This window comes from Cyclopterus lumpus, chromosome 21, assembly GCF_009769545.1.
Source record: "Cyclopterus lumpus isolate fCycLum1 chromosome 21, fCycLum1.pri, whole genome shotgun sequence".
In the NCBI taxonomy this organism is placed as follows: domain Eukaryota; kingdom Metazoa; phylum Chordata; class Actinopteri; order Perciformes; family Cyclopteridae; genus Cyclopterus; species Cyclopterus lumpus.
This window is the reverse complement of record NC_046986.1, coordinates 8,495,511-8,521,871: the sequence shown is the minus strand read 5'-3', so window position 1 is coordinate 8,521,871 and position 26,361 is coordinate 8,495,511. Positions and strand designations below refer to the sequence as shown.

Here is a 26,361-nt window from a genome sequence, read left to right as displayed (position 1 = left end):
CTCGTCTAATCAAAAGTAATTTGCGCTCTTACCTCTTTTTTCTTTTCCAAGTAGGAAATCAAAACATGTGTTTGCATATTCAACATCAAAACTGCCTTCTATCTATTTTTACAGAATTGTTCTCTCCGGCTTGTCAAAGCTCAACCATCTATTTATGAATATCTATTTAAAAATGTTAACCAAACAAATCAAAAATAACAGAGTTCATTGCATTCTCACTACTCTGTTTGAAGCTTTTGAAGGCCTGCTGACGGCAGCAGCTCGGTGGGACTTGGCTTGGGAACAAGAAGGGTTACCAAATGAGAGCGGATTGAGCACCACCAACGGCTCAGGTCAGCCTCCTCACTCTGACATCTTTCCATGTCCCGTTTGTGCATGTGTCACGAGTAAAGAAGTTGAATTTACTCTTGGCAATACCTTGTTATCACTCTGTGCCTTTGGCATTCGTGATGGAGGGAAACGGGGATGAAGAGGTGGACTGGACTGGACCTCAATCAATCAGAGCACGAGTGAAGAACGGGCGGAAATAATAGAGACAGCTGACATAAAATCCACCACCATCAAACTTCCTGCACCTTGTGTCAGAGTGAATGTATTTAAGTGAATCTGTCACTATGTCTCTCTTCACAGCTGGCTTCAAGATGCATGCTCTGTTTGCTCTTCTCTCTCCTCTTCTGTATTCACTTGTTCCCCTTTCCCCTCCTTTTTTAATTGTCTGACAGCATTCTGTTCCTCTTTCTTGCTGCCACCATTCCTCTCCATCTTTTTCTTCCTTCTCGTCCCATTCAGCTGACCCTATTCGACTGTTCTGATATGACTCCTCCTCCAGCCCTCATTCACCATCACCCTGTCTTCCTCTCTTCACTCAGTCTCCCTCTCTTTCATCTGCCTGAAGTCAGAGAGGAGAAAGAGAGGCTCAGCTCCTCTGATTGGTCAGAGAAGACAACGCCCTCAGCCCTGGCTTCCTGTCCTGATTGGATGATATACGAAGAGATGTGAGATTTATGGTTAATGGATTATCCCAGTCAAGTATATAGTATATGAACCTGCAAAGGTATGTTTGTGTTCATATGTGTATACATGCTTGTGTGTGTGTGAATGTATAATGTGTCTATGCATTCGGCTGCTCTGAGTGTGTCCCACTGATATTATTATTATTTGAATACCAAATTTAACATGATGGCAACTCCAACCGCATCTCACAGTCTCCATCAGTGAATTGAGTTTGCTCTATCAACATCACCTATGTAACTTTGGTCATAAGATAACAAGTAGACATTCATTTAACATTAATGTAATAATTACTGTATATTAGAAAATGTATCGTTTTGAAGTATTTTGCTAATTTGAGCTCTTTTTAAACCAAGTGTGATATAAATAACTGCTTTAAATGTTTTAATTTGTGTATGTCAATGTATGTCATTATATGCAATGGCTGAGTTACTTACAACCATTGATTTTCATTAATTATTTTATGGTATTAAAATCAATTAAAACATTCTTGAAATTGTCTTGACTGGTATTTTATCAAATTTACAAAAAACAAATGCATCGTTGTTGTATGATGGACAACACAACCAGAGAAAGTCCAAAAGTTGAGTTCCAACCATGGATGAACGTATGGAAAGCAATAGCTGCCTGGAAAGTGAAAGAAAACCCATGAATCAATATGAAACGCCTCAGGTTTGCCAAATAGTCATCAGTGATGTAAATTGCTGGTATGGTCCTTGCATGTATGTGATAAAAGAAATGTACATTGTTCAGACTTTTGAATTGGTCACTGGCAATGAAGGGGGGGTTTAGAGTGATGATGGAGATAGCATCATGTAATTCAACCTACCACCCCACTCCGCACTACCCCTGCTCTGCCTCAGGGTTTTACTCTCCTGATCGATCGGCTCAGCCCATTTACATTCCAGGAATCCCTCAGCGGCATATCAACACAGCTCACTTTCCCAAGGACACTGCCTATATTCCCATACCCATGATCCTGGATTCCTGGGCCTATATTCCCACGAGCAACCTGGATCTCTGCGTTCACCAGCCTCCAGCTTCAAAGGAAATGTGCCTGTCAGGGAAAGCAGCTATTACCCTGGAAAGGAATGCATAATACAAATACAAAGCAGAGGGGAGACATGTTTGTGTCAGATCAAAATCTACTGATGTCAAGGCACCCGTGTTATTATGTGTATTATTAGCATTGTTCGATGAGCAATTCAGACAGCTCATGTTTCCCCTTTTTATGCCCTAGTGGCAAACATCGGATTTTAAATATTGCACTAACCACAGCATTTAAAACATTTTACGGCTATACCACTATCACAACAGTCATACGAAACACTGTTGAATATGTGCATAACATGGTTAGTTAGATGTATTTGTGTTTGTTAGACGTCATCCTCTCTTACCCTGATGTTACATCATTGACGTCCTGAGACTATATGCACTCACAGGGATTGCTCTCTCTGGAATGGACCAGAAGGCTGTAGAAATGATAATCACACAGTGGGTTCAACTTTTCTTCCTCCAGTTCTTGTGTCTCTAAGTAACAAGTAATGTGCCGTTTAAGAATTGTGATGTGAATTTATCTTTTAACAAAAAAATATTTTGTAGGAATATGATGCTTATAAAGACATTAATCGATTGTGTGCTCATAATTTAGCCACGCTAGCGGCGTAATGCATTATCTTTAGAAAAAATGTTTGCCCTGTTTTTCTGAGTTTCATGGAAAAAATATTATTTTCTGAACCAACATGACAGGAATATTTATGTTTATTTCTGAGGACTTTGATTTCATAAAGCCTCAATTATTTCCCAGCTCTTTTTAATTAAGCTGCAGTTTAAATGAATGTGGCCTGGTTGTTTCATACATTTTAGTATAAAGGAACAGAACAAGAATAAGCTAGCTAGCTAGCGCACCCACGGTCCCTCAGATAACTGAAGGCCGGCCTTCACGCTGGCTACGCGCTGGCTACGCGCTGGCTACGCGCTGGCTACGCGCTGGCTACGCGCTGGCTACGCGCTGGCTACGCGCTGGCTACGCGCTGGCTACGCGCTGGCTACGCGCTGTGTTGCTAAGGTTCAAGGGCCGTCTCTGCAAAAAATAGCTTGAAAAATAGCAATATGGGGCAGTGAATTCTATTTTGAGACTGGACATCGCGAGCTAGCGAAAGCCGCAGCCCTCTGCCTCACTGCAGCTGCTGTAGGAGATACTTTGCTTGGAGGACCTTCAGTGAGTGGGAGGGACTGTTGGCTCGCTATTCCTTATCTCATTTGTTGTCTGATAAATAATACACTCGTAAAATCCAGCGTGAGATAAACACACCCCATTCTTTTGAATGTAACAGATGGAAATAAAAAGAGCTGGGAAATAATTGCGCAGCTTCTCGCGGGGTTTGTTAATTCAGAAAAACTGAATAATTGCATTATTATTAAAACTTTTAAATGGTATTATTTTAGGAAAAAGGATCCGTCTGTCGGTCGGTCCACCAGATTAAAATATATATTATAAATATATATATATATATATATGTGTGTAAAAGAGATTGCTACAAACATCCCTCAAGATGAATTGTAATTACTTTGTGATCCACTGATTTGTCCAATACTTTGATTCATGTCCAAATGTCCAAAAGTTTCCCATCCAGCTTTATTATGGTTTGTCCCTAATTCGCCAATGTTAGCATGCTAATACGCTCAACTAAAATGTTGAACATATTGTAAACATTATAGCTAATTTACATGAGCTTATTAGCATTTTAACCCTCTAGTTTGGTTGATTTTACAACACGTGGGCACCAGATATTATAACATTCTACATAGAGCGGCTTCAATATGTTCAATCAAATCAGAGATATACACATATTGCACACATTTCTTTTCTGAGGAGATCTTGAATTCAAGCACTGTCTTGATCAACACCAGAACCAGGGGCCTGCTTCCTCCAGATGGAAGGAGCGGGTCCCTGTAACATTAGCTTCAGCCCTAGTGTAAACAGCAGAAGGCAGGATTTACAGGAACTCCAGGGCTGAGACGGAGGCTCCACACTCCAGCAGAGAGAACCCAAAGTGTTTTTGCCACCAAGCGCTCCTGCTGTCAACACCAACCTAAGCTTAACCCACAGTACCATCCCCCCCTGTCTCTATCCTCTTCTCATATCGTCTCGGGCCTTTACATTGAATATGACTTACTACCACCTTAAAATATAGAGATCAGAAGTAGCTTTTCTTCTGCACAGAGCTGTAAGTATCACTTGAACTCAAGCTTACATAAATATGTTATATGCTGAATGTAATGCATGGGACAACAGATAGAAGACCTTGGATGAACCATTTATTAATGCAAAGCGTGGTAAGGCCTCAGTGTGTTAGCAAGGAAAATGAGGCTGGCATTTCTAAACGCATTCGCCTCTTAGTAATCTGCGCTGTCAGAGAAAAGCACCTCCTGATGAAAGGGATATGTCTGCCCCTGGATCCAACAGGAAAAAGGAGGGGAAAAAAATGCACGTTGAAGTCTTTGAAGAACTGGAAGTGAAGTCAAATCCTGGCTAACATGGAACCTGAGAAACACCCAGAGCTCAGATCCAGTCCCCTCTCATTCTGTAGAAGCGGTGTGCTCACAGGAATAAACATATAGCTTCAACCAAGAAAGACCAGGGCCGCTTTGCTCCATTCCCCAGGCCTCCCCTCAGCTTGGAGTCTGAGGACATCAGTGAGAAGTCCCTGCCACTGTGTCACAGCACAGCTCACAGGGCTAATCACACGGGCACAGAGCAATGTCCCCTCTTCCATCTATGTCTCACTCATGTTATCTCTGTCTTACTGTGTAATTGCAAAAATCATCAGCACTGGAAATGTCTTTGATCAGATATGTCATCCAATGTTAATTATTTTACAATAAATGTGCTCTCGCTGTCTTTTGGTAGCCTTATTGCATCTCATTTGGTGTTTGACCATGCAGCTATATCATGTTTAGCGATATCAATGCGGTCAGAAGCTCCACCACTTTGGTCCTGACTGAAATATCTCAAGAACTATCGATTGGATCGCCATTACATATTGTTCAGAAACATCAATGGCCCCTGGAGGATGAATCCTAATAACTATTGTGGTTTCCCAACTTTTCCTGTAGCAACACACAAGCATCATTTCTGCATTTATTTTAAATGTCTACACAACGATTGAGCGGATCGCCATGAAATTTAGGAGGCCTACACGCACATTCATGTTCCCCACAGAACATCCTCGGTGACCCCCTGACCTTTCGTCTAGCGCCGTCATCAGGCCATCATTTTAGGCCTCAGCTGTACTTTGTGTTTAGAGCTAATTTGCTAATGTAAGCATGTTAACTAAGAGGGTGAACATGGTAAACATTATACCTGCGAATAGAATTGTCATTGCGAGCGTGTTAGTTGACAAATGAATTTAACCCAAAGCTCCGCTCTGTCGAAGCACACCCTCACACAGCCGCTATTGGCTTTCTTTTTTGCAAACGAAGGCACATTTAAATGTATTTCAGATCTTGCATGCAAGGTTGTGCGTTCTGTGTGTGGGCCCGGACCCGCGTCGCACCGTGCTGTACTCCGTGCCTAAGCCCTTTCTCTGCATCATCTATCTCATCGCACAGACTGGCCCGACCTCAGATGACTTTGCAGACACACTCTGCAGACTACCGGTCACGTGTGAATCTGAACACCCCCCCCACTCTCCCTGTGGTTGCTTGTTCTACTTCTAATCAAAGCACACATCTGTGCTTCTCCTGGCCATCGGAAAAAAATCTACGCCTGAATGACACAATGAAAGGAGGAGTGCCGTCCATTAGCAACTGTTCACAAGTTGCTTTTTTTTCCGATGCTCCACTGTAAACTCAGTTAACCCGGGGCTGTGTTGAATGTAAAGATAGTGTCTCTGTTAATTGTGTTATCCGCTTATTTGAAGCTCTGTTAATTGCTCCCTAAAAGCTGCTTTGATGTGCAGGATGCTGTAGGATGCTACAGCACTAAGTCCCAGCAACCACACACACACACACACACACACTACTGCTTTCTTCCTTAAAGAAAAAGCCTTTTTTTTCTCTCTTGGACACTTATCCATCTTTCTCCATCAGTCATGCTCCTCTCTGTAAGGCTCTATAAATATCTGCCAAAGACAGAGTAAAGTTCAGGAAGAGGTCAACGGTGATACATTGTGCACTGCTACTGTGTCCTGTGTTTCACTGTAAAACCAGAGTTTGAGAAAGTGCCAGCTCAGGTAACATAGTTTCATCAGCTGAGACAGCATATGATCATGCCGACATATTTCTAACACCTTCGTGTTCAAGCATGTAAATCATGGCTTTAACCATTAAACGGCGCCTCTCAGCAATGATCCATGGAAGAACATCCATCCTTTTCGTCGTGGTCCTCTAGGCTCGCTGCAGCTGTGATGTATTGCACCGCCGAGATGCTTGAATTTACAGGAAGGAGACGAGGAGAGGAATAAATGATACAGTGAAATCAAATAAATGAGCTCGAGAAGATCGGCATCATCTGATTTTTGCGATCTCCCATCATGCAGCGGGGCCAATTTATGGGGTCTCCGTGGGGTCATGGCTGCAGCTGCAGTGATACACTGTAATCAAGCCGGGGTCTGCAGAGCGGCAGCCAGGGGAACATAAATCAGCCACGTGAACCACCACTATGCACTGCTGGGTGGTGAACTAACACACACACACACACACACACACACACAGTGGCACCAATAAGCTATACCTCACTTATCCAGGTATCTGCCATCCAGATGCACATGTCCACACACAGATAGGAACACCCTGCTTTCTGCTAATTCATCCCATTAACAGTGACATTTACAGATATCTCCCTAGTGCAAAGCTGGCAGTGTAAAGTACCTTTTCATTAAGCTCGTATTGTGTGTGTGTGGGGGGGCCTGGGAGAGTGTGTCTCCCTGGGTGTGTGTAGGAGAGGGCTAACGAAAGAGAGCACAGAGAGAGAGAGAGAGAAACAGCTTGAAACACACAACAACTAAGAGCCAAGTATGGAGATAAATAAGGCAACATTGGGGGGGGCCTTTAAATCACGAGGCCCCCTGAGTAATGGCTATTACGCTGGCTTACTACAGGGTCATATAACTGGAAAGGGAGAGATAGAGGAAGCCAGACACATATTTCATCCCATGGACTTGTATGTTGGCCCTTCCTCTCAATGGGCCTCATTCACCAACCGCTTGTAGGCAGAAATGTCTCTTCAAACCCACTTTCGCACTTTTCACTAAGATTCAAGACATTCACGTATGTTCATTTATTTATTTGTTCTTAAGTAAAGAATCCAAGCACACTCAAGGACACACTTATACTCATATTTGAGTATTGACAATAATTGGTTATTGTATCGTATAACAGAGGAGTCAAATAAAAAAAATATCTTAAAATATTTAATTATAAAGAATTTCGTTGTTTGACAAAGCGATGTGGTCTTTTTAAATAAATTAATATTACACTAACACTTAAAAGGTGAATGAGTAATAGCATCCCATGCACTTTATATCCACAAAGCTCTACGGCATCAAGTCTTTTGCTACGTTCACAAAAAAACAAACAAACAAAAACTTTTCAAAACGTTTCCAACTAAATTATAAGCATACCCGATTTTCTTTTACCACCATGTTGGTTCGTATTAATCGGATTAATTTACAAACCTTATTCTTCTTTTCTGTCGCATTTCTATTCGCATTTCCACACATCTCCAGACAGGAGTTAATGTTTGTAACTCTGAGAGAACAATACAGTTTATCGTGAGTTAAGATCTAAGATATCTCTAGTTTTATATGTTTTTTTACATTCATAAGTTATCAATTATCAAGACCGGACATTTATGTTCATACACTCTTTCTATTTCAACATAATTTATTATATTATTTCCTTGAATCTCCCTCTCTCTCTCTCTCTCCCTCTCCCTCTCCCTCTCCCTCTCCCTCTCTCTCTCTCTCTCTCTCTCTCTCTCCAGTCCCTTTTCACACAACCTCCCCTGTGAAACTCTTACTACCTGGAGAACTGACTGTGTACGGGTAAATATGTCATATTTTGAAAATCACATGCCGTGCTATATTACTCCCGGGGTCATTAACTCTGATGTTATGGCAGCTGCCTTATGTGACTCGCTGTGTACTTGATGGACGTATGAATGGCATTGGTCAGTCACTCCAGCGTGTGTGCAACAAGATCTTAATTGGATGGACAGCTGCTCCGCCTGTGCTGCCGATGCAGCATTGTTTCAGTGGGAGTAGACTTAACTGGGCTATTAGTCTTTATTTACAACACACTGCTGCAGGATCTCTTTGGAGCGTGACCCGCTGACACTAATGAATAAGTCCCTTCATCTCCAACTTGCATCACACAAAGCATTAGGTTCAAGGCAATGATAGCGTGCGTTAATCAATGACAATGTTTGTACCGGGTCTTTGCGAGAAACCGTGCATGTAAAGCAACATTCTTGTGTCAGTTTTTATTCCAGTGTGACTTAAGTTTAATAGGTCATTGTCTAATTGAATCTTTAACTTAAAAATAACGCTTCATTTTGGATTATGAGAACGACACAGAGCTAATTGCCAGTTTGAAAAATTAGTTTGGGGGAACGTTGTGACTCTTTCCTTACCATTTTCACCATACCAACCCACACAGGCACACACACACACACACACACACACACACACACACACGTACACACGCGCGCGTAAATGAGAAATGAAAGATGGCCTTTCTGGCCACACAGGATAAAACGGTGCCCTTTCATCCGGACCATAACCCTCTCCTTTATTTTAACTGACCACAGTCCACATGACCTCTGGTATCAGCTCAGTCTGGAGTGATCTCCCCAAAACAACTCAATAATCACGACCGGTCTGACTGACCTTCACAAAGTGACTGAGCTTTCTGTAAATTGAGTGAATTTTCTCTCAGAGTGGATGGAGGTTAGCCACCTGGCCCTTTATCCACACACACATTACTATGGTTTACCCCGACCTTTAGACACCTCGTGACTTCCTTGAGAAGTGTAAATGCGGCTGCATTGTTCAAGGACAGTGGGTTCTACTTCTCTGCAGAGAGGCTAGTCTCCACAGGCTAAATTGAACACATTGTAATTACAGCATGCCCTTGATATTGCACTTTTTCAAAACAGGGCTCGCTGCTGACACTATTTCATGGTTGCACCTCCTTTAAAAAGATAATGTCCTTCACGGAGAGACGTGTTGAGTATTTTTCCCCCGACGCAATGAGCTCTGGGCACAAGTTAACTTTTACCGCAATATATTATTGTAACGGGGATTTATAATGATGGTAAGGATGATGAGGATGAGCGTTATTGTGGTGGCGGCTGAAGTGGTTATTGCCTCAGGGGAATCGTTTGACATTTCACGAAATATGATTATTCACTTTTCTGCTAAGAGTAAGACGAGGAGATCGATACCACTTTCTTGTCTGTATAGCGGGAATGAGCAGGCGATTAGCGCCGCATAAAGACTGGAAGCAGGGGGGGAAAGAGCAAGCCCGTCTCGGTCCAAAGATCAAAAACATGGCTACCTGCACTTCTTAAGTTCACAATGTGTTATAGGGTGAGCTTCAGAGGCGGGGCTAGCTGCTGCCTCCTGCTTCCAGTCTTTGGGCTAAGCTAGCTTAATTGTCTCCTGGCTTTAGCTTCATACTTATTGCAGAAAATATCAAAGGTCTAACGATTGCAGGTGTAATAAATTGTAAAGCTCCTTGAGGCAAATTAGGGATTTGTGATATTAGACTTGTGATATTAGACTCTAAAGTTGACTTGGCATTCATATTTGTCTAAATAAACACGTAGATGAATTGCATTAACAAACAACTGCTTGATTTAGCAGCTCTGGAAACTGATGTTACCACTGCGGAGGCTGTTCAAGGTGTCTGGAGAGCCAAAGAGAGCTTCCGAAAGTCATCTTGTCATCTTTATTTTTGGCACAGTGGTTAAATGTGCTAATTATCTATCTCTAGCATCAGAGGAGGTTGGGCAACGAGTGGGAGATTAATGACAGTTTAGGATCAAATCATTCACACTCGAAAGATGCTGCAGGTGTGATAATAGCATTTTAGGCAGAGCGGTGACCACTCTTTGCTAATCTCCTTTTATTTAACACAGTGAGGTGGGAACAGAAGGAGCAACAGGTTCGGCAAATGTATTAATCACGCAGCCCAGAGGGCTTCGCAAAGCAAGATCAGAACAGCACAGACAAAAAGAATTTGACGATACCAAGGTGAAGACAAAAAATAACAAACAATAAAATGTTCAAATAAATAACAGTCACTGTAATTAAAAAGGCACATGAGATATAATTGTAGGCAGTGAAAAACAATGATTAGAAGAATTAAACAAAAACTAAGGCAATAAATGACGAGGCACCTTAAGTCAAAGCCAGGCTAAAAATATGTATATGTAGGGTTTCTTTTTAAAGTGGTGTCCCTCAGATCCTCAGGCACACTGTTCCAGACTGACTCAACACTGATGTGTTTATGTTGAGATTATTGGGACAAGGAGGCAGGCAAGAGATCTGAGGGACCTGCAGAAGTAGGTAAATATCGAAAAGGCTTGTCTGAGAGATGGAGCCAGGACATTCAGTATTTCAATACTAGAAAGGAAATCTACCTAAATTCTTAAACTGAGAGGCATTCAATGCAATGACTTTAAAATAGGAGTCATACAGTGTATGCGGTCTTTGTCTTGTCCTCGTCAATACTGGGGTTCCTTTTATTGATGGCCAGCAGTTTAAGAAGAGAGCATTGCAATCGTCACGTCTAGAGGTTATAAAAGCAAGAATTAGATTTTCTGTGTCAGCCTGAGAGAGAAATGGTCTTGCCTAATCGATGACTCTAAAAGGATAAGTTGAGACTGTGGTGACATTTGTAATGTGGCTTCAAAGCTGTGGTCAGAATCCAAAGTTGTCGGACCTGCTTCTTGGTGTGAAGGGCTAATGGCTAATGGCTGAAGGCGTACAGACCGTCGCTGACTCTGGTCCTTTGGATTCAGCTGCAGTGGGAAGATGTGACATCCATACGTTTGTGTCATATAAGACGTGCACACAATAGTTGGCACACACCTACATCTGCAGGTTGATTAGATTGATAGGTATCATCATAGATGTGACAAAAAAAAGGTGTATTTGCGAGGGGAATGAGGGAAATGTAAGCCTTTATTAAATCTCTGCTTCTCCGCCACAGGAGGCCGCCTAATTGCTGCCTGAGACATACAGCAATTTCCACCCAATTTATTCTTGGCATGCATAGTGTTCAGGACGCTCTATGCTGCATGCACAGAATGCCAGGGAGGCCTGTCTATATTTCACTTAGCTGATTAGGCCATCACTGTACAACATGCAATCTCATTAAACCTTGCAGACTGACACAACAGCCGTAAGAGCTACAGCAGCTCTCACTTTGTTAATAATGTATCTGCATGACCAATTAAAAGGCCGTTTAATGTTGTACTGCAGTGACATTACCTCCCGGCTGTATCTGCCCCCCTCCTCTGTGATGTGTTTGAAATGAGGACTCGTTATGCAGCCGTCCTCTCTGACTCAAAGCAACGCTCTGTCTCCAAGGTGACAACACATTTATTGTAGCCATGGACACCACATCTATCACCCTGCGCGAGGCATTCAGTGACTTGCAAATCAAAGAGTCATCACTCATGATGATGTCAGATGAGTTCAACGATGTCTTTCACCAAACCTGGCAAAAAATGCAATGACAGCAACTCTTACACTTGAAAATATAAAGTCGCAGCACCAGTCAAAAAAAGATGCTGACTGACAGGGAAATCAATGTGTATCAATTGTTTGGCTCTTGGGTGCGTAGCATGAGGTGAATAACAAGAATGTCCCTTGGCCTGATGATATAATATTCCCAGCGAGGTCATCACAGTCTCTTCTCGTCCTGTAGCCGCTCTGAATTTGTATTATTGAGCTCAGGCCCCCCAGCTGTTTGGAGAGCTATATTCCAAGTAATTGAGTCGTGGGATACGACAGTTGAGCCGATGAGCGTTCGTGTATGAGAGCGTATGAGAGTTTTAGTGTGTGAGTGTGTGTGTGTGTGTGTGTGTGTGTGTAATGTATGTTTTGACTGGCATGTCAAAGGTAATTGAGTCGTAGATAATAGAGAGTGAACTCGCCAGCTGTCAGTCTCTCATAAACTGAATCCATCTGAATGCAGCACTCCCTATACCCTAAAGAGACGAATACGTGTGTGTGTGTGTGTGTGTGTGTGTGTGTGTGTGTGTGTGTGTGTCTGCCATGCACTTTATTGGGCTGCAGCCAGTGAAAAGGCCACAGCACTATGATTTTGTGTAATTAGCTTTTACCTTTTCTTTTTTAAGAGTGTGAATAAATAATGGACTTGAACGTGGACATAATCTTAAAGTCAATCTGGTGAAAAGTATAGTCCCCCGTCCTCATGTCTCCTTTAATTCAACAAAACCCTTTTCTCATTTCCCAAGTGAGCTCTTACATTAAAATTGAGGTCTCTGAGTTTTTTACTGAAAAAAAAGATCTTCATTCCAAAACCTTTTGTGTGACTCCTTGTGCAAAAATGTCAAAATACAATACACCTGAACATCAAATCCTGCAGTCTGCCCGATAGATTTTGCGCAAGCCAACCACAATATATTCACGTTTTTCAGCAGCTATGCGGCTAATTATTGCCTGTGTCAGCATTACTTCATGAACGATAATTACATTAACTATATGTTTACACACAGAGACTTCATTCCTGGTGACTTTATTTTGGTTTTATCAAACAGAATAGAAGGGGGGGTCCTTCTAAGGTTTTGATGCTGACTTCAATGCCACAGAATCAAATAATCGAACCTCAAGGACAGAGAGCTGAACGGGCAACAGCTGTGCTGGTCTGCACATAATCTGTCTGCATCCTCCAAGGTCACACTGAGTGTGAGCTAGATGCTACGGAAATACCAATAGTCGACCTGGGAAGAGGGAAACACCTCAACGTAGAGTATTTAAATGTGGATCTGATGAGCCTTTTATTCCATATTCCCCATGCCGGGTTGTTTTTTTTATCTGATGAGTTGGATGCTGTAGATCTTGAAATGAGTGCAAGTTAAATATAAGTAATTGCCAGTCAAAAACAGTCGGTTTAAATCCTTAGTTATATTTGGTCTTTGTTCATTTTGTTGATCTCAGTGGTCAGATTCTTGTAAAGACTATATCAAGATCATCAAAACACACCAACTTACTGGCTTGGATGGAATTCATTGATAAATTATCTACAGTCTCATGTATATTTGTGCATTCAGGATTATTTATGAAGCGTCCCACTGACTTCAATTTAGGGATTTTACTTTTAACCTGTGCAATTAGCCCACATTTAGTGAATGTTCAGGTTTATATTCTTTCCAAGAGCAGCACCTGGTGGGCAAAGAATGAATAACAATACAACTTCAGATCAGACCACGGTTGACGACACCCAGTGTTGATGTTATACAGGAGTAGTGGTTGCTGCTCTTTCGATTATAGTATTTCAAAAAGCTGCAACACTGTTTAAAAAGAATGGGTTCTCAGCTAAAGTCTCTGGAAATAATGTAGAGACAGTGTAGACATTTTTTTTTTTTGACTCCTGTTGATCCGTGTAAAAAGGAGCTATGTGATGAGAAGCCCTGAAGGATTGGACTGGGCATCCTTCAGATAAGTGTAGCGTAATTACATCAAGGTTGCATTATGGGAGTGGTGTTTTTTTATTTGCATAAGAAACTGTAAAACTGAAGCTCCGTGGCTCTTAGACAGGATCCATGAGAACACCACATGTGTCTGTTGAGACAGGAGAAAGTTCAATTCAATTCAGTTTATTTTGTATAGCCCAAATATCACAAATTACAAATTTGCCTCAGAGGGCTTTACAATCTGTACACATACGACATCCCTGTCCCAGGACCTCACATCGGATCAGGAAAAACTCCCCAAAAATAACCTTTGACAGGGAAAAAAGGGAAGAAACCTTCAGGAGAGCAACAGAGGAGGATCCCTCTCCCCGGATGGACAGAAGCAATAGATGTCATGTGTACACAAAGTCATTGTGTTTATGCAGAAAACAACTACTGAACTATTGGTGTGGAGATAGATAGTCAACAAACAAACAATGTGCTGCAAATGAGGGAGAAGCCACCTACCATGCAGCAATGAGAGACTTGGGAGTTTATGAAAATGAGTTTTTCCCAGCTATAATGTGGCCTTTAATCCCTGAGAGTTGGTAGATTTTGAATTACTTCAAATTAAGGCACAAAATCAAAGGGAAATTATAGTTTTAAAGAATGTAAATATACTGTATGCCGGTTCTTATAGATAGAACGACAGATATTACCGGCTCTGCAAATGCAACCCATCATAAACCACAAATAGAGTGGATTCTTGTGAGAAATAGTAAGGAAATAGAAGAAAAAAACAGTCTTTTAGAGACTAATTCGAAACACCTGACACACTGTAGGAGTCATGTGCCTCCAGCAGGTGGCAGTAATGCAACACTGAGGATGCAAGCTGCTGTAAAGCATCAAAGAAGAAGAACAAGAAGGAACCTTTCTTGTGCTGCCGAGACGCGCACGGAACTCACGGAGGGTACACACTCCAGCAGCGGTACCGCTAGCAAGTGGCGGAGCTAGCCTCGCCGGGTCCTGGCTGACAAATACTTTTACCTTTCTGTTTTCACCGGTTCGCTGTCACTCCTTTAACGTCCGGAGAGCCGCATGACAGTCACGGTGCTGTCTGCGCGTTACCGTTTAGCGACCTACTCATGCAGCTGAGGGGCTAAAAATGAGAGGAGGGTGAGTATGTGGCTCCCTTGCTAACCCCCTTAGGAGACATAGGGGGCTTAAGTGTTGCGGTAAAACGGGGCTGAGGGCTCAGGCGGCGGTGGGAGTGACGGTTGGTGGTTGTTGGTGAGCGGCGCGCCTGTCGCGCAGCTAACGCGCAGCTAAGCTAGCTATCGTCATTCTTTATTTTAAGGCCATGTCCCCTAAATGCTTTGTACATCGCCGCCTCGGACACGGTTTCGTTTAGACAGTCCAGGCAATAACGTCACGGTGCCCAGTCGGGGGTTTATTGTTTAATACTGTCGCACATTAAATATCATTTTGACGCGTTAACTCTGTTAATCTGGACTGTTACGGGCTCTTCGCCAGGCTGGCAGGAGCTGTCACCATTTCCTCCTCGTGTGGGTGGTGTCTCGTGACACGTTTCGGTCTTGTGATATTCGTAAATGTTTACCACCGTTTGTACCCAGCAACATTAACATTGCTTCAACATAACGTTAAGCCCTTCGTGGGTGCTGATTTCCGGTCATGTGGAGCCGCTGCATACGTGCTATAGTTACATCTGTCCCTGCACACACCTGGAACGGTGACCTTTTGGTGTCCACCAGCCATTGAATTCGATAAACACACCTGATACTACGAACCAATGACTGCAGTAACATTGACAGGCAGTGATCGGTTGGACTGATTCCAGTTGTTCAGGCCTGCAGTTAGTATATTTGTTTGGTGTTTTGTCCAGAACACAGGATGGAGATGGAGATGGACGGCTCCACAGCCTGTAGCTAAATGGTTTGAGTGACATAATTAATACCTTCCTGGTTTTTAGGGGGTGAATTACACTAGAACAAACCTTTTGACATTTGGATAAACAAATCTGTCAATTCTGGCATATATACCAGATGTAGATTAGTTAGGCAATAGTAAAGATTCTTAAATGTGATAATTTGTTAACTATGACCGTCATGTTGGGCTCTGATAGGTATGTTTCATTTTTTCAGATTAAATAATCACAAACTACTTGATTATTATTTTGATGTGCTTTCCTATGCACTGATGATCAGATGTTCTGTATCTAATGTTAAAATGTTTTTTATATATTGTTTGTGTCCAGTGTCAAACCATTTCTTTATAGAATCCCATGATCCCTGATTATGTGCATTTACATTAAACCACTTTCTCTCCTCTCTCTTTGCCCTCTGTATTTGCAGAGTGTGTGCCGTGTGACTCAGCGCTTTTGTAGCCATGGAGAAGCCCTGGAGGCTGTGGGCGGGAATAGAGCATTGTACCCTGACTGTGGCGTCCTGGTCCTGGAGTGCTTGTCGAGTCTCCCTGTTGGCCCTCATCCTCACCTTCCACCTGTATGGGGGATTTTTTCTCCTTGCACTTATCCTAGCCTCTGTGGCAGGCATTCTTTACAAATTTCAGGATGTGCTCCTCTACTTCCCAGACCAGCCCCCCTCCTCTCGCCTTTATGTTCCCATGCCAACAGGAATCCCTCATGAGAATGTGTACATTCGCACCAAGGACGGTGTGAAGCTCAACCTCATCCTGCTTCGCTACACGGGTGGTGACACGCCTCCTGGAGTCAACCCTGGCAATCAAAGCAGCCCCACTTCCTCTGCGCCACCTACCATCCTTTATTTCCATGGTAATGCAGGTAACATTGGTCACAGGGTGCCAAACGCCCTGCTTATGCTGGTCAATCTGAAAGCCAATGTGGTGCTGGTGGACTACCGTGGCTATGGAAAGAGTGATGGTGAGCCCAGTGAGGATGGGCTGTACCTGGATGCCGAGGCCACGCTGGACTATGTCATGACCCGCCCTGATCTGGACAAGACAAAGGTGGTACTATTTGGCCGTTCTCTGGGGGGTGCTGTGGCTGTACGCTTGGCGTCAGTCAACCCTCACCGCGTAGCAGCCATTATTGTTGAAAACACCTTCCTCAGTATCCCCCACATGGCAGCTACACTCTTCTCCTTCGTGCCCATGCGCCTGCTGCCCTTGTGGTGCTACAGGAATCAGTTCCTGTCCTATCGACAGGTGGCGCTGTGCCGCATGTCCTCGCTGTTTGTGTCTGGTCTGTCGGACCAGCTTATCCCACCAGTCATGATGAAACAACTATATGAGCTGTCTCCTGCGCGGACTAAACGTCTTGCTATCTTTCCAGAGGGCACACACAATGACACTTGGCAGTGTCAGGGCTACTTTGCTGCTTTGGAGCAGTTCATGAAAGACCTGCTGAAGAGCCACGCCCATGAGGAGAGTGCTCAGCCCTCATCGAGTGTCACCATTATCTGAAGTCAACAGCCAGGTTATGAGCTGGAGGCTTACGGCTGTCGAAGGCTTGATTGGATGGACTTCATTTTTTTTTTTTTATGCTTTTGTCTGGGTTTCTATTTTATTTCACTCTTTCTACATTTTCACATTCTGTAATGTAATATTGTTAACATGATTTGACTATTTCAAGGTTTTAAAGGAGGGTAACAATTCCCTAATGGCTTCTTTTGTGTTCCAGCTATGAATGCATGCATGTATGTATGACCTTAAACGAATGAAACCAGAGCACACGCCCAAACTGCAAGACATGTCACAACTGCAAAGACTTGCTGTGATGGGTTTTATGATGGCTCATAGTATAATGACCATATGAGCCCCTACAATATTTCAGTGAAAGCTGATTGCGACTAAATACACTTCTTCTGGCCACCAAAATGAGACACTGACAATATGTAGGGCTATACTGTATATATCTTTGTTAATACATAACATTGCACTTTTCTTTTTGTTCTGATTTACCCGAGTAGGCTAACATCTTCTGAGCAATACTTTGAGGGGCGTTCAGATGTTTTTTTCCTCTCAAACTGGTGAGGATCATCATTGCAGCAGCTTGGCATGACACTGTAGTGATGAATATTTATACGTATATCGATAAGCTCCAAGATATTCTCCCGTTGCTGGGTCCCGTTAAAATCCATCTAGCACAGTTTCTACTGTTCAATGGACTAAGTTGCTATTGAATGACTTTGGCTCCTGTAGTTTGATAAGGAGCGTTTAACTGTGTGGTTTTGTTAATAAATGATGGGTGCAGAGTTATTCAAGTCTATCGTAGTACAACACTATAGCACATGCCCATGTGTACACTGACATGTTACTGTTCGCTGTAATCCTATCCTTACTGATCGTGAAGATAGGTTATTAATGTCAAATCCAAGTCCTCTTTTAATGCAAAAGGAAGGGGGAAAAAAAAGAGGATAATATGAGGTAAGAGGAATCAAGTAGGTACTTTCCAGGGTAAAGTCTATGGAGAAGGAAATGCTCATCCCCCTCGATTTGCCAGGAAACAGTCTGGAAAATTAAAAAAAAACAAGATATATTGTGTAGAAAATAAAATCTTATCTCACTCAGACTTATTCTGTCCCCTGTTTCTCACACTCTTATATAACCAGGAAGGGATTTATTGATGGCCAGTATAGAGTATAAACAACAATAGGGTTGCAAAATTCGGTGAATTTTCCAAGTTGAAACTCCCCGTGAGATATAGCAGGAAATTATGTGAATCATCGGGCATGAAATGGAAAATATCTTTGCTGGGATTTCATTTACCATGTCACATCATATATGCAGATGTAATCTATTTATACAAAAATATTGGTATTCTGATAAACGAACTGTACATGTGATATTCAGCAAGTCAATGAAATGGGCAAACCTTTAACCAAAACATGCCGTAAGACCCAGTAGTACCAGACATGTATCGACCCTTTGCAACGCTCGACAGGCGGAATGATTCTAGTGACCAATTACTCTGTCAGCATATATATATATATATATTATATAGTGTGGGTATGTGAGTATTGTATTAAGATAGTCTTGAAACAAATAGGAGGAGGAACGAACCTGACGATTAAAACACGTCTGCTCCTGCTGTCCTAATGCAACTTGCTGCACTGCAGTGGTATCAAAGCCTTTTAAATAGAGACCTCCTTCGCCACATCTGATAGTGTTTCTAAAACGTAACATTCAACACACATTAAAACACTTAATTTGTCTCGAGTTGAATTTAAAACAATTGGTCCAAAGGCTCCTATGAATGTAAATTGTGGTCTTAAATGAACGTGCGCTGTACAAGAAATGGCGTCTAGACGGTCTTCTCTTCCTTCGTTGTGTGACTTTTGCCTCCAGTGGGACAGAACAATGTCAGACATTTGTTTGTATTTGATCAAATCCATAAACTGAGTTCGATTTGTCCCGCCATATGTTGGTCGAGCACAATGTGCAATCTGAATGCAACCCCACGAGGACACACTCCTTAAGCCCCACCCACTTTGTTTTACACACTTCTGTCTGCTGTTGGTCTCCATTCAAGAAAAGATGTATAACCATTCACTTGATTATTGTTTTGGTGGCCTAAAGCTAAATTAATGATACCTGGAATTTGGTGTTTTTTATCCTAGCCAAAAGTATTGTTACTGTTGACGAAATGGAATCGAACTGAATGTCTTTTCATTTCTTTTAATAAAGAAAATCATTTGCCAGGTATTCTGCAAATGCACTGTGGGGCATATTTTATATGTCCATATGATTGTTAATAGAGTCAAAATGAATGCTTTTGAATGTGTTGGCATACTTTTTGAATTTGTATTTGCAAGCTGGCATGTGATAATGTCGAGTTCGTAATGGACCTGCACAGTGTTGACAATATGTGTGTACATCTCCCATGACATCAGAGAAACATTGGGACATATGAATGGTTCATCTTTATCTTCAGTTTGAGGGATCTTTACATTTCACTTATGTTTTGTTTTTTTTCTATTTCAAAACTGTGTCGACTTCTTTTGTAAGCACACATTTTCACTTTCTATTTTATGTACTGTAACATGCAATAAATTGATACGTTAAAATTGCTTGTCCTGTTAAGATTTTTGCTTTTTTATTTATTGTCACAGTTCTTTGTATTCTGAGAATTGGATGCTGTTCAAGTCATTTTTGTACTTCCTTCTTTCTGTGCGTGTTGGCTCTAACTGTCAAACTCAAATGTGACAGTGTCATTAATTATGTCCTTCCTGTTTCCACTCTTAACGATCACATGGCTTGCTTGTAAGAATGTGGGGAAGCTGAGAAGTGGCTTTTTTAAAATCATTTTTAAGGGGCAAGATGAAGAGAAAGCGGACCGAGACGTTGCCAGTCAGGCCGGAAGCTGTGAGTGTGGTTAGCTGAGCGGAACAGTCGAGGGGGAAGAAGCTCCTTTGCCCTTTTTTGTACAGTGTTTCTTGTGCGTAGACCCTCCAGACTAAACTGAAACCAGCTGCTGAAGGACAAAGCGAGAGTTAAGGAAGCCAGTGCAGCTTTTGGACGGGCTTTGAGGTAACATTGATGACTGGAGCAAACATCCTCCATTCCTAGCCCAAGTCTTGTCAGAAGAGAGGCGGCGGAGTTCAGGCCTGAGACCGGGCCATGCTGCCAGCCTGAGCTCTCTGGAGACCGTACGGGCCCCCCCCCCCCCTACACAATGGCAGGTTTGGCAGATGTGAAGCCGGGGACCGGACCAAGGACAGGTGAAGGGAGGCTGTCCTGGCCAGTTTTCCTGCTGACGCTGGCTGCTGTCACCTCCTCCTCTCTTTCAGCGTTGTCCCTGTACCAACTGGTGGCCCTCAGGGCCGAGGTCGAGGGACTCAAGTCAGAGGTCGGTCGCAGGAGAGAAGAGGGACGAGAGGCTCTGCATGCAAGCCAGGTGAGAGGGTCCATGAGGACATCCTCCTCTGCATAGATTTGTAAAGGAAAAGCATGTATTGTATGTTTTAAAAAAAATGAATGTAACAGTTTATTGTGTCTTTTCAGACTGAGAATATCAGTAGGAGAAGCAGCCAAGAGTCCCTGCACCAACCTGGGTTTCCGATAAGAAAGAAAAGGTTTGTCTCTGGATCAGAGACATCAGGTAAGACCGTTCACTGTTAATGTATCATGTTTTCTTTTTTTTTACAAATCCATTGGTCACTTGGAAAACGACTGAGTGATGTACAGTGTGACCAGTTTCATTTCCAGTGTTTAAGGTGGTGATTAAGTTCTCCAATCCATTCCTCTTAATATGATACCGTGTATGCCAGTTTCCATTTGTTTATTTGTATAGTTCAAATGGGCTTAAATAATCTGTACAGAGACCTGTGATTAAGAAAAGGAAGAAAAAAGAGAATGTCCACTTTAAAGCAGACTCTTTGGTGATAACCACTTGAAGGCTAAAAGGTCTGATGTGGTGAGACAATGCGGACCCTCAGCTCCAGCTCTTTAACGACCCCCGAGGTGTACAGGACACCCAATATTTACCGTGTGCCGTTGCCAAGTGCTGACTGGAATGTTGCCCAAAAAAGGAAAACAAGGGAAGGAGCAGAAGGAAAAAGAGAGAGACAACCACGGGGAAAAGAAATGTGCGGATTGTAAGGAAACCTCTGACCAGTATGAACACGTCTAAAATAGTTTTATGTTTTGTCACAGTTTCCCAGCCTTGCCTGCAGTTGTTGGCAAACAATAGCAGGAAAACCTTCCAGAAAGGTACAGTATGCCTGACCTGGGCGATGACTTATGACTCTGGGCTTACAAAATGTACCCATTTCAGTTCAAATATATTTAGAATAATAAAATGTATATGAACTGAATTTAAACAGGTTGAGTGTTGCATTACATATTTAACACCGTTTTCTGATATATTGTCAGAATATAACTCGGAGCCGCACACGGGTATCCCCTGGCAGGCCGGGCTGAGGAGAGGCTCGGCCCTGGAGGCGGACGGAGACAGCATGCTGGTCATGGAGGAGGGCTTCTACTTCGTGTACAGTCAGGTGGGTCTGCGTTTGGTTGTCATGTCGTAGTTCTTCCACAGGGAGGCGCCGCTCGTCTGTTTGCCGTGTGTATGTTGACACATATTAAAGGAAAAGAAAGAAAACCTTAAAGCATGCAGTTGGTTAACAGACCTTGAAGAAAGGTCAGATAAAGAAGAGAACGTGTGGAATGATGCATGCATAATACATGAGGTAGCAAATGATATCCCACCCACCGGACTGTTTGATTGATAGATCCCAGTTGTTTTTGGATTTGCTCAGGTCTACTACATGGACAGCACCTTTGCTATGGGTCACGTGTTGATCCGGAGGAAGAGGAATGTGGTGGGAGACGAGCCCCAGTATGTGGTCCTGTTCCGCTGCATCCAGAACATGAACCCCGTCCACCCTTACAACACCTGCTACACGGGAGGCGAGTCCGAGTTATTGTTTATGTCGAGCTATGCTCACCACGACTTCACAACAGCTGTTGTGGAAGGTCAGGCGGTGTGTGTGTGTGTGTGTGTGTGTGTGTGTAAGAATTAAGTCAAACGGCTGTACCTTGAATGGGGAAGTTAGCGCCGTAGTAGCACTTAAGTAGCACTTAAATGTCTCTTACTGATAGTACTCTGTAGTTTAACTTTATTGAAGAAATTGTACTTGCTTGATTCTTGTTGTTCTGAGTTTGTACTCACGGTTAAATGCACTTATTGTAAGTCGCTTTGGATAAAAGCGTCAGCTAAATGACATGTAATGTAATGTAAAAACAAAATGGCAGTTCCAACATCTGAAGTGTACGTTTGAACTCCTTAGGCATCGTGAAGCTGGAGGTCGGGGACCACTTGGAGCTGCTGATCCCGCGCCCCACAGCCGCCGTGTCCCTGTACGGAGACACCACCTTCCTGGGGGCCGTCAAACTGGCTTGACATGTGTCACCTCGGGGGGGGGGGGCGGCCATGATGGGAGCGACATAGCACACGTGCTGGTGACCTCGCCCGACTTTGGCTGGCGTGATTATTGCGAAGTGAGAAGAATACAGGAAGCGGCCGTTTCTGTGCCGGCTGAGCGATAGACTGCATGACTCCTTGTTGGGCCTGAGGGGGGACATGAAAGAGACCGCGAGTGGACGCCATGGTCTTTTCTCTTAAAATAGATGCACCGTATACACGTAGCTGCAGCTGTATTGTGCTCGCATCCAAGATGTTGTCTTCTGAGATGTGCTACTCGTGTGTCATTCTCATCCTGTTTTGATCAATGGAGCATTACTGAAATAGCTCCCACGTGTTATTTTAGATAGTCAATCATAAATGTATCGTCTGAATGTCATAATTTTGATTTGACTGATACAAAATTCAGATGCAATAAAGTGACAGTTCTGCACAAGATATGACATCATCTGGAATCTGGGGGGGAGTTGTTGTTCCTTTGTCGGCCACAAGAAGTGTGAGAGAACATCCTGCCAGGTGGCAGAGAGAGGAATAAGGTTGAGCGGGAATAGTGGTAATCAGGTAAAAGTGACTATTTTTAGATTGAGGCAAACCTGTAAAGGCAGATGATGTTGGCACGTTCAAAGGAGCGCCTGCTCTATGAATATGTAACGCCTGAGGAGCCCGGAGGAAATAGTGAGAATTATGTCCTCAATGGATGATTATTTATGTAGAGCTGGTGGGAGAGCTCATTTTTGGATACACATGGTCTGTTTTGTGGCACCTCCGGGGGCAAGACACCCACATGTAACGCAGCCTGCGCCCAGTGTCAGTTAGGTCTATGGTTTACCTCCACACATTTGTTTTAGCGACATCTTTTTTTATTTTTGTGTGGGAATTCTGCCCAGCATCAGATTTTGAAGTCACCTGATTTCATTATTTTTTTTGTTGGTCTGGAAGCAAACACAGACACACACACACACATGCATTGTGGTGATCCAACTAGGAGATTCAAGCATCTGCATTAGTTTGAAGCAAAATATAAAATGTTCGGATATTTAAAAAAAAAAATTCACATCTGGAGCTTGACGCCCCCGAGAAGTTTGGGACAATATATGCCTTAAAGGGACATCCTCCCCATCACAATATTGTGATTATTGAAATTGACTCATTCTCATATAATCCTAACAGTTTATTTGCTTAGATCCAAACCAAACTACTGACTACAATTAATAGTCAGATAGAAAATAATTGATGAATAATAATAATTTGGTCATAGATCTCCATATACAATTGAGGTAATACTGAAAAGGTATTTTATCTTGTTAAGTTTCAGGCCTCAACCCTTTGAAGATAAGATACTCCACATTAAATGACCCTATTCAAATTAACTTGGCTTTTTAAAAAAATATGGTATTTCACTCGCATCACAACATGATGCTCTATATTGCCCCAGGTTCGCATCTTGTGATGTTTTTTCTAGCCAGATATGTTCTTACTTGAAGAGATTGATGTATAAATATTTTGCCTTGGGGTTCTCACTTATCTAAGTAACACACACACACACACACACACACACACACACACACACAGGCCTTCTGTCCGTCGGGGCAAAGAGTTAGACAAAGCCCAGTGGGTGGTCACTTCTTCACTCGGCATTTTGCCCCTGGAGTCATGGCTCCATTCGACCAAAAGAGGGGGAGGGAGGAAGAAAGTCTAAAATAGAAGGCTGAGAAAGAAAGGTTTCAAATGGACTTAATGGATAGCAGGAGCCATTAGTGGAAGAGAAGAGAGGGTCTGTGAGGCTAAAACAGTGAGAGAGAGAGACGGCCGGTCTTGGGGTGATACGGCCATGGAAGTCAGAGACGCTCGTCGATGATCTAGTAAACAGAGCAGGCGGCTGTACAAACACAGTTCGAGAGAACGAAGAAGAAGGAGGGGTTCGGCGAGTAGAAGAGAAGAGGGGTGCACAGACCTCCCCTATAAAAGTGTCAAGCATGATGCTCCCCCCCCATCTAGGCCAGAAATGTCTTTGTGTGGTGCCATGGAGACGGCTGGTGTGTTGGCGGAAGCTGATGTCATCGTGGGACTCGCTTCTCAAAAGAGAAACCAGCTTCTGACCGGAGAATCAGGAAATGAGACCTGCTGTGTACACATGCTGGCACTGTGTGTAGTTCACACACGTGATGCGAGTGCACATAGTACACACGTGATGTGAGTGCACATAGTAGTTTTACATAGTAGTACACACGTGATGTGAGTGCACATAGTACACACGTGATGTGAGTGCACATAGTAGTACACACATGATGTGAGTGCACATAGTACACACGTGATGTGAGTGCACATATTAGTACACACATGATTTGAGTGCACATAGTAGTACACACATGATTTGAGTGCACATAGTAGTACACACGTGATGTGAGTGCACATAGTACACACATGATGTGAGTGCACATATTAGTACACACATGATGTGAGTGCACATATTAGTACACACATGATTTGAGTGCACATAGTACACACGTGATGTGAGTGCACATAGTAGTACACACATGATGTGAGTGCACATAGTACACACGTGATGTGAGTGCACATATTAGTACACACATGATTTGAGTGCACGTAGTAGTACACACATGATTTGAGTGCACATAGTAGTACACACGTGATGTGAGTGCACATAGTACACACATGATGTGAGTGCACATATTAGTACATACATGATGTGAGTGCACATAGTACACACGTGATGTGAGTGCACATATTAGTACACACGTGATGTGAGTGCACATAGTACACACATGATGTGAGTGCACATAGTACACACGTGATATGAGTGCACATATTAGTACACACATGATGTGAGTGCACATATTAGTACACACGTGATGTGAGTGCACATAGTACACACATGATGTGAGTGCACATAGTACACACGTGATGTGAGTGCACATAGTACACACGTGATATGAGTGCACATATTAGTACACGCATGATGTGAGTGCACATAGTAGTACACACATGATATGAGTGCACATAGTAGTACACACATGATATGAGTGCACATAGTAGTACACACGTGATATGAGTGCACATATTAGTACACACATGATGTGAGTGCACATAGTAGTACACACGTGATATGAGTGCACATATTAGTACACACATGATTTGAGTGCACATAGTAGTACACACATGATATGAGTGCACATAGTAGTACACACGTGATATGAGTGCACATAGTAGTACACACGTGATATGAGTGCACATATTAGTACACACGTGATATGAGTGCACATATTAGTACACACATGATGTGAGTGCACATAGTAGTACACACATGATATGAGTGCACATAGTAGTACACACGTGATATGAGTGCACATAGTAGTACACACATGATGTGAGTGCACATAGTAGTACACACGTGATATGAGTGCACATATTAGTACACACATGATGTGAGTGCACATAGTAGTACACACATGATGTGAGTGCACATAGTACACACAGAAAAAGACTGATATCACTCGCATGTGGTAACATTTACCGTGTTCAAGTCTGTCGCGGTGCACGAGTCGTAGAGCGAACACCACTCGCATTAGAATATCTAACATGTTATTGAATCTATTTTTAGTCAAAGATGTTGTTGACGCACTAATATTAAAAAACGTCAAGTGTAAAGAGTTTTTTTTTTTTTTTTGGGAGTCAGATCAATCTCTTGACTGCGTATCCCCAGGAGGTGCAGTAGGCAGGATAACTATTTCAATTTGTTTTGGTTTGATATTAG

The 26,361-nt window shown here is 42.8% G+C and overlaps 2 protein-coding genes across 2 annotated transcripts; both read left to right on the top strand.

Annotated features, from left to right (window-relative positions):
• Positions 1-14,588: 14,588 nt before the first annotated feature.
• On the top strand, positions 14,589-18,231 carry abhd13 (abhydrolase domain containing 13). Its single transcript, XM_034561345.1, has 2 exons — positions 14,589-14,839; positions 16,036-18,231. The coding sequence occupies exon 2, from the start codon at positions 16,070-16,072 to the stop codon at positions 17,123-17,125; it is 1,056 nt and encodes a 351-aa protein (XP_034417236.1). The 5' UTR covers positions 14,589-14,839; positions 16,036-16,069; the 3' UTR covers positions 17,126-18,231.
• Positions 18,232-19,841: 1,610 nt separating this feature from the next.
• On the top strand, positions 19,842-23,034 carry tnfsf13b (TNF superfamily member 13b). The gene is made up of 6 exons (XM_034561346.1): positions 19,842-20,558; positions 20,666-20,762; positions 21,317-21,373; positions 21,536-21,660; positions 21,922-22,072; positions 22,453-23,034. The coding sequence occupies exons 1-6, from the start codon at positions 20,337-20,339 to the stop codon at positions 22,563-22,565; spliced, it is 765 nt and encodes a 254-aa protein (XP_034417237.1). The 5' UTR covers positions 19,842-20,336; the 3' UTR covers positions 22,566-23,034.
• The last annotated feature ends 3,327 nt before the right edge of the window (positions 23,035-26,361 follow it).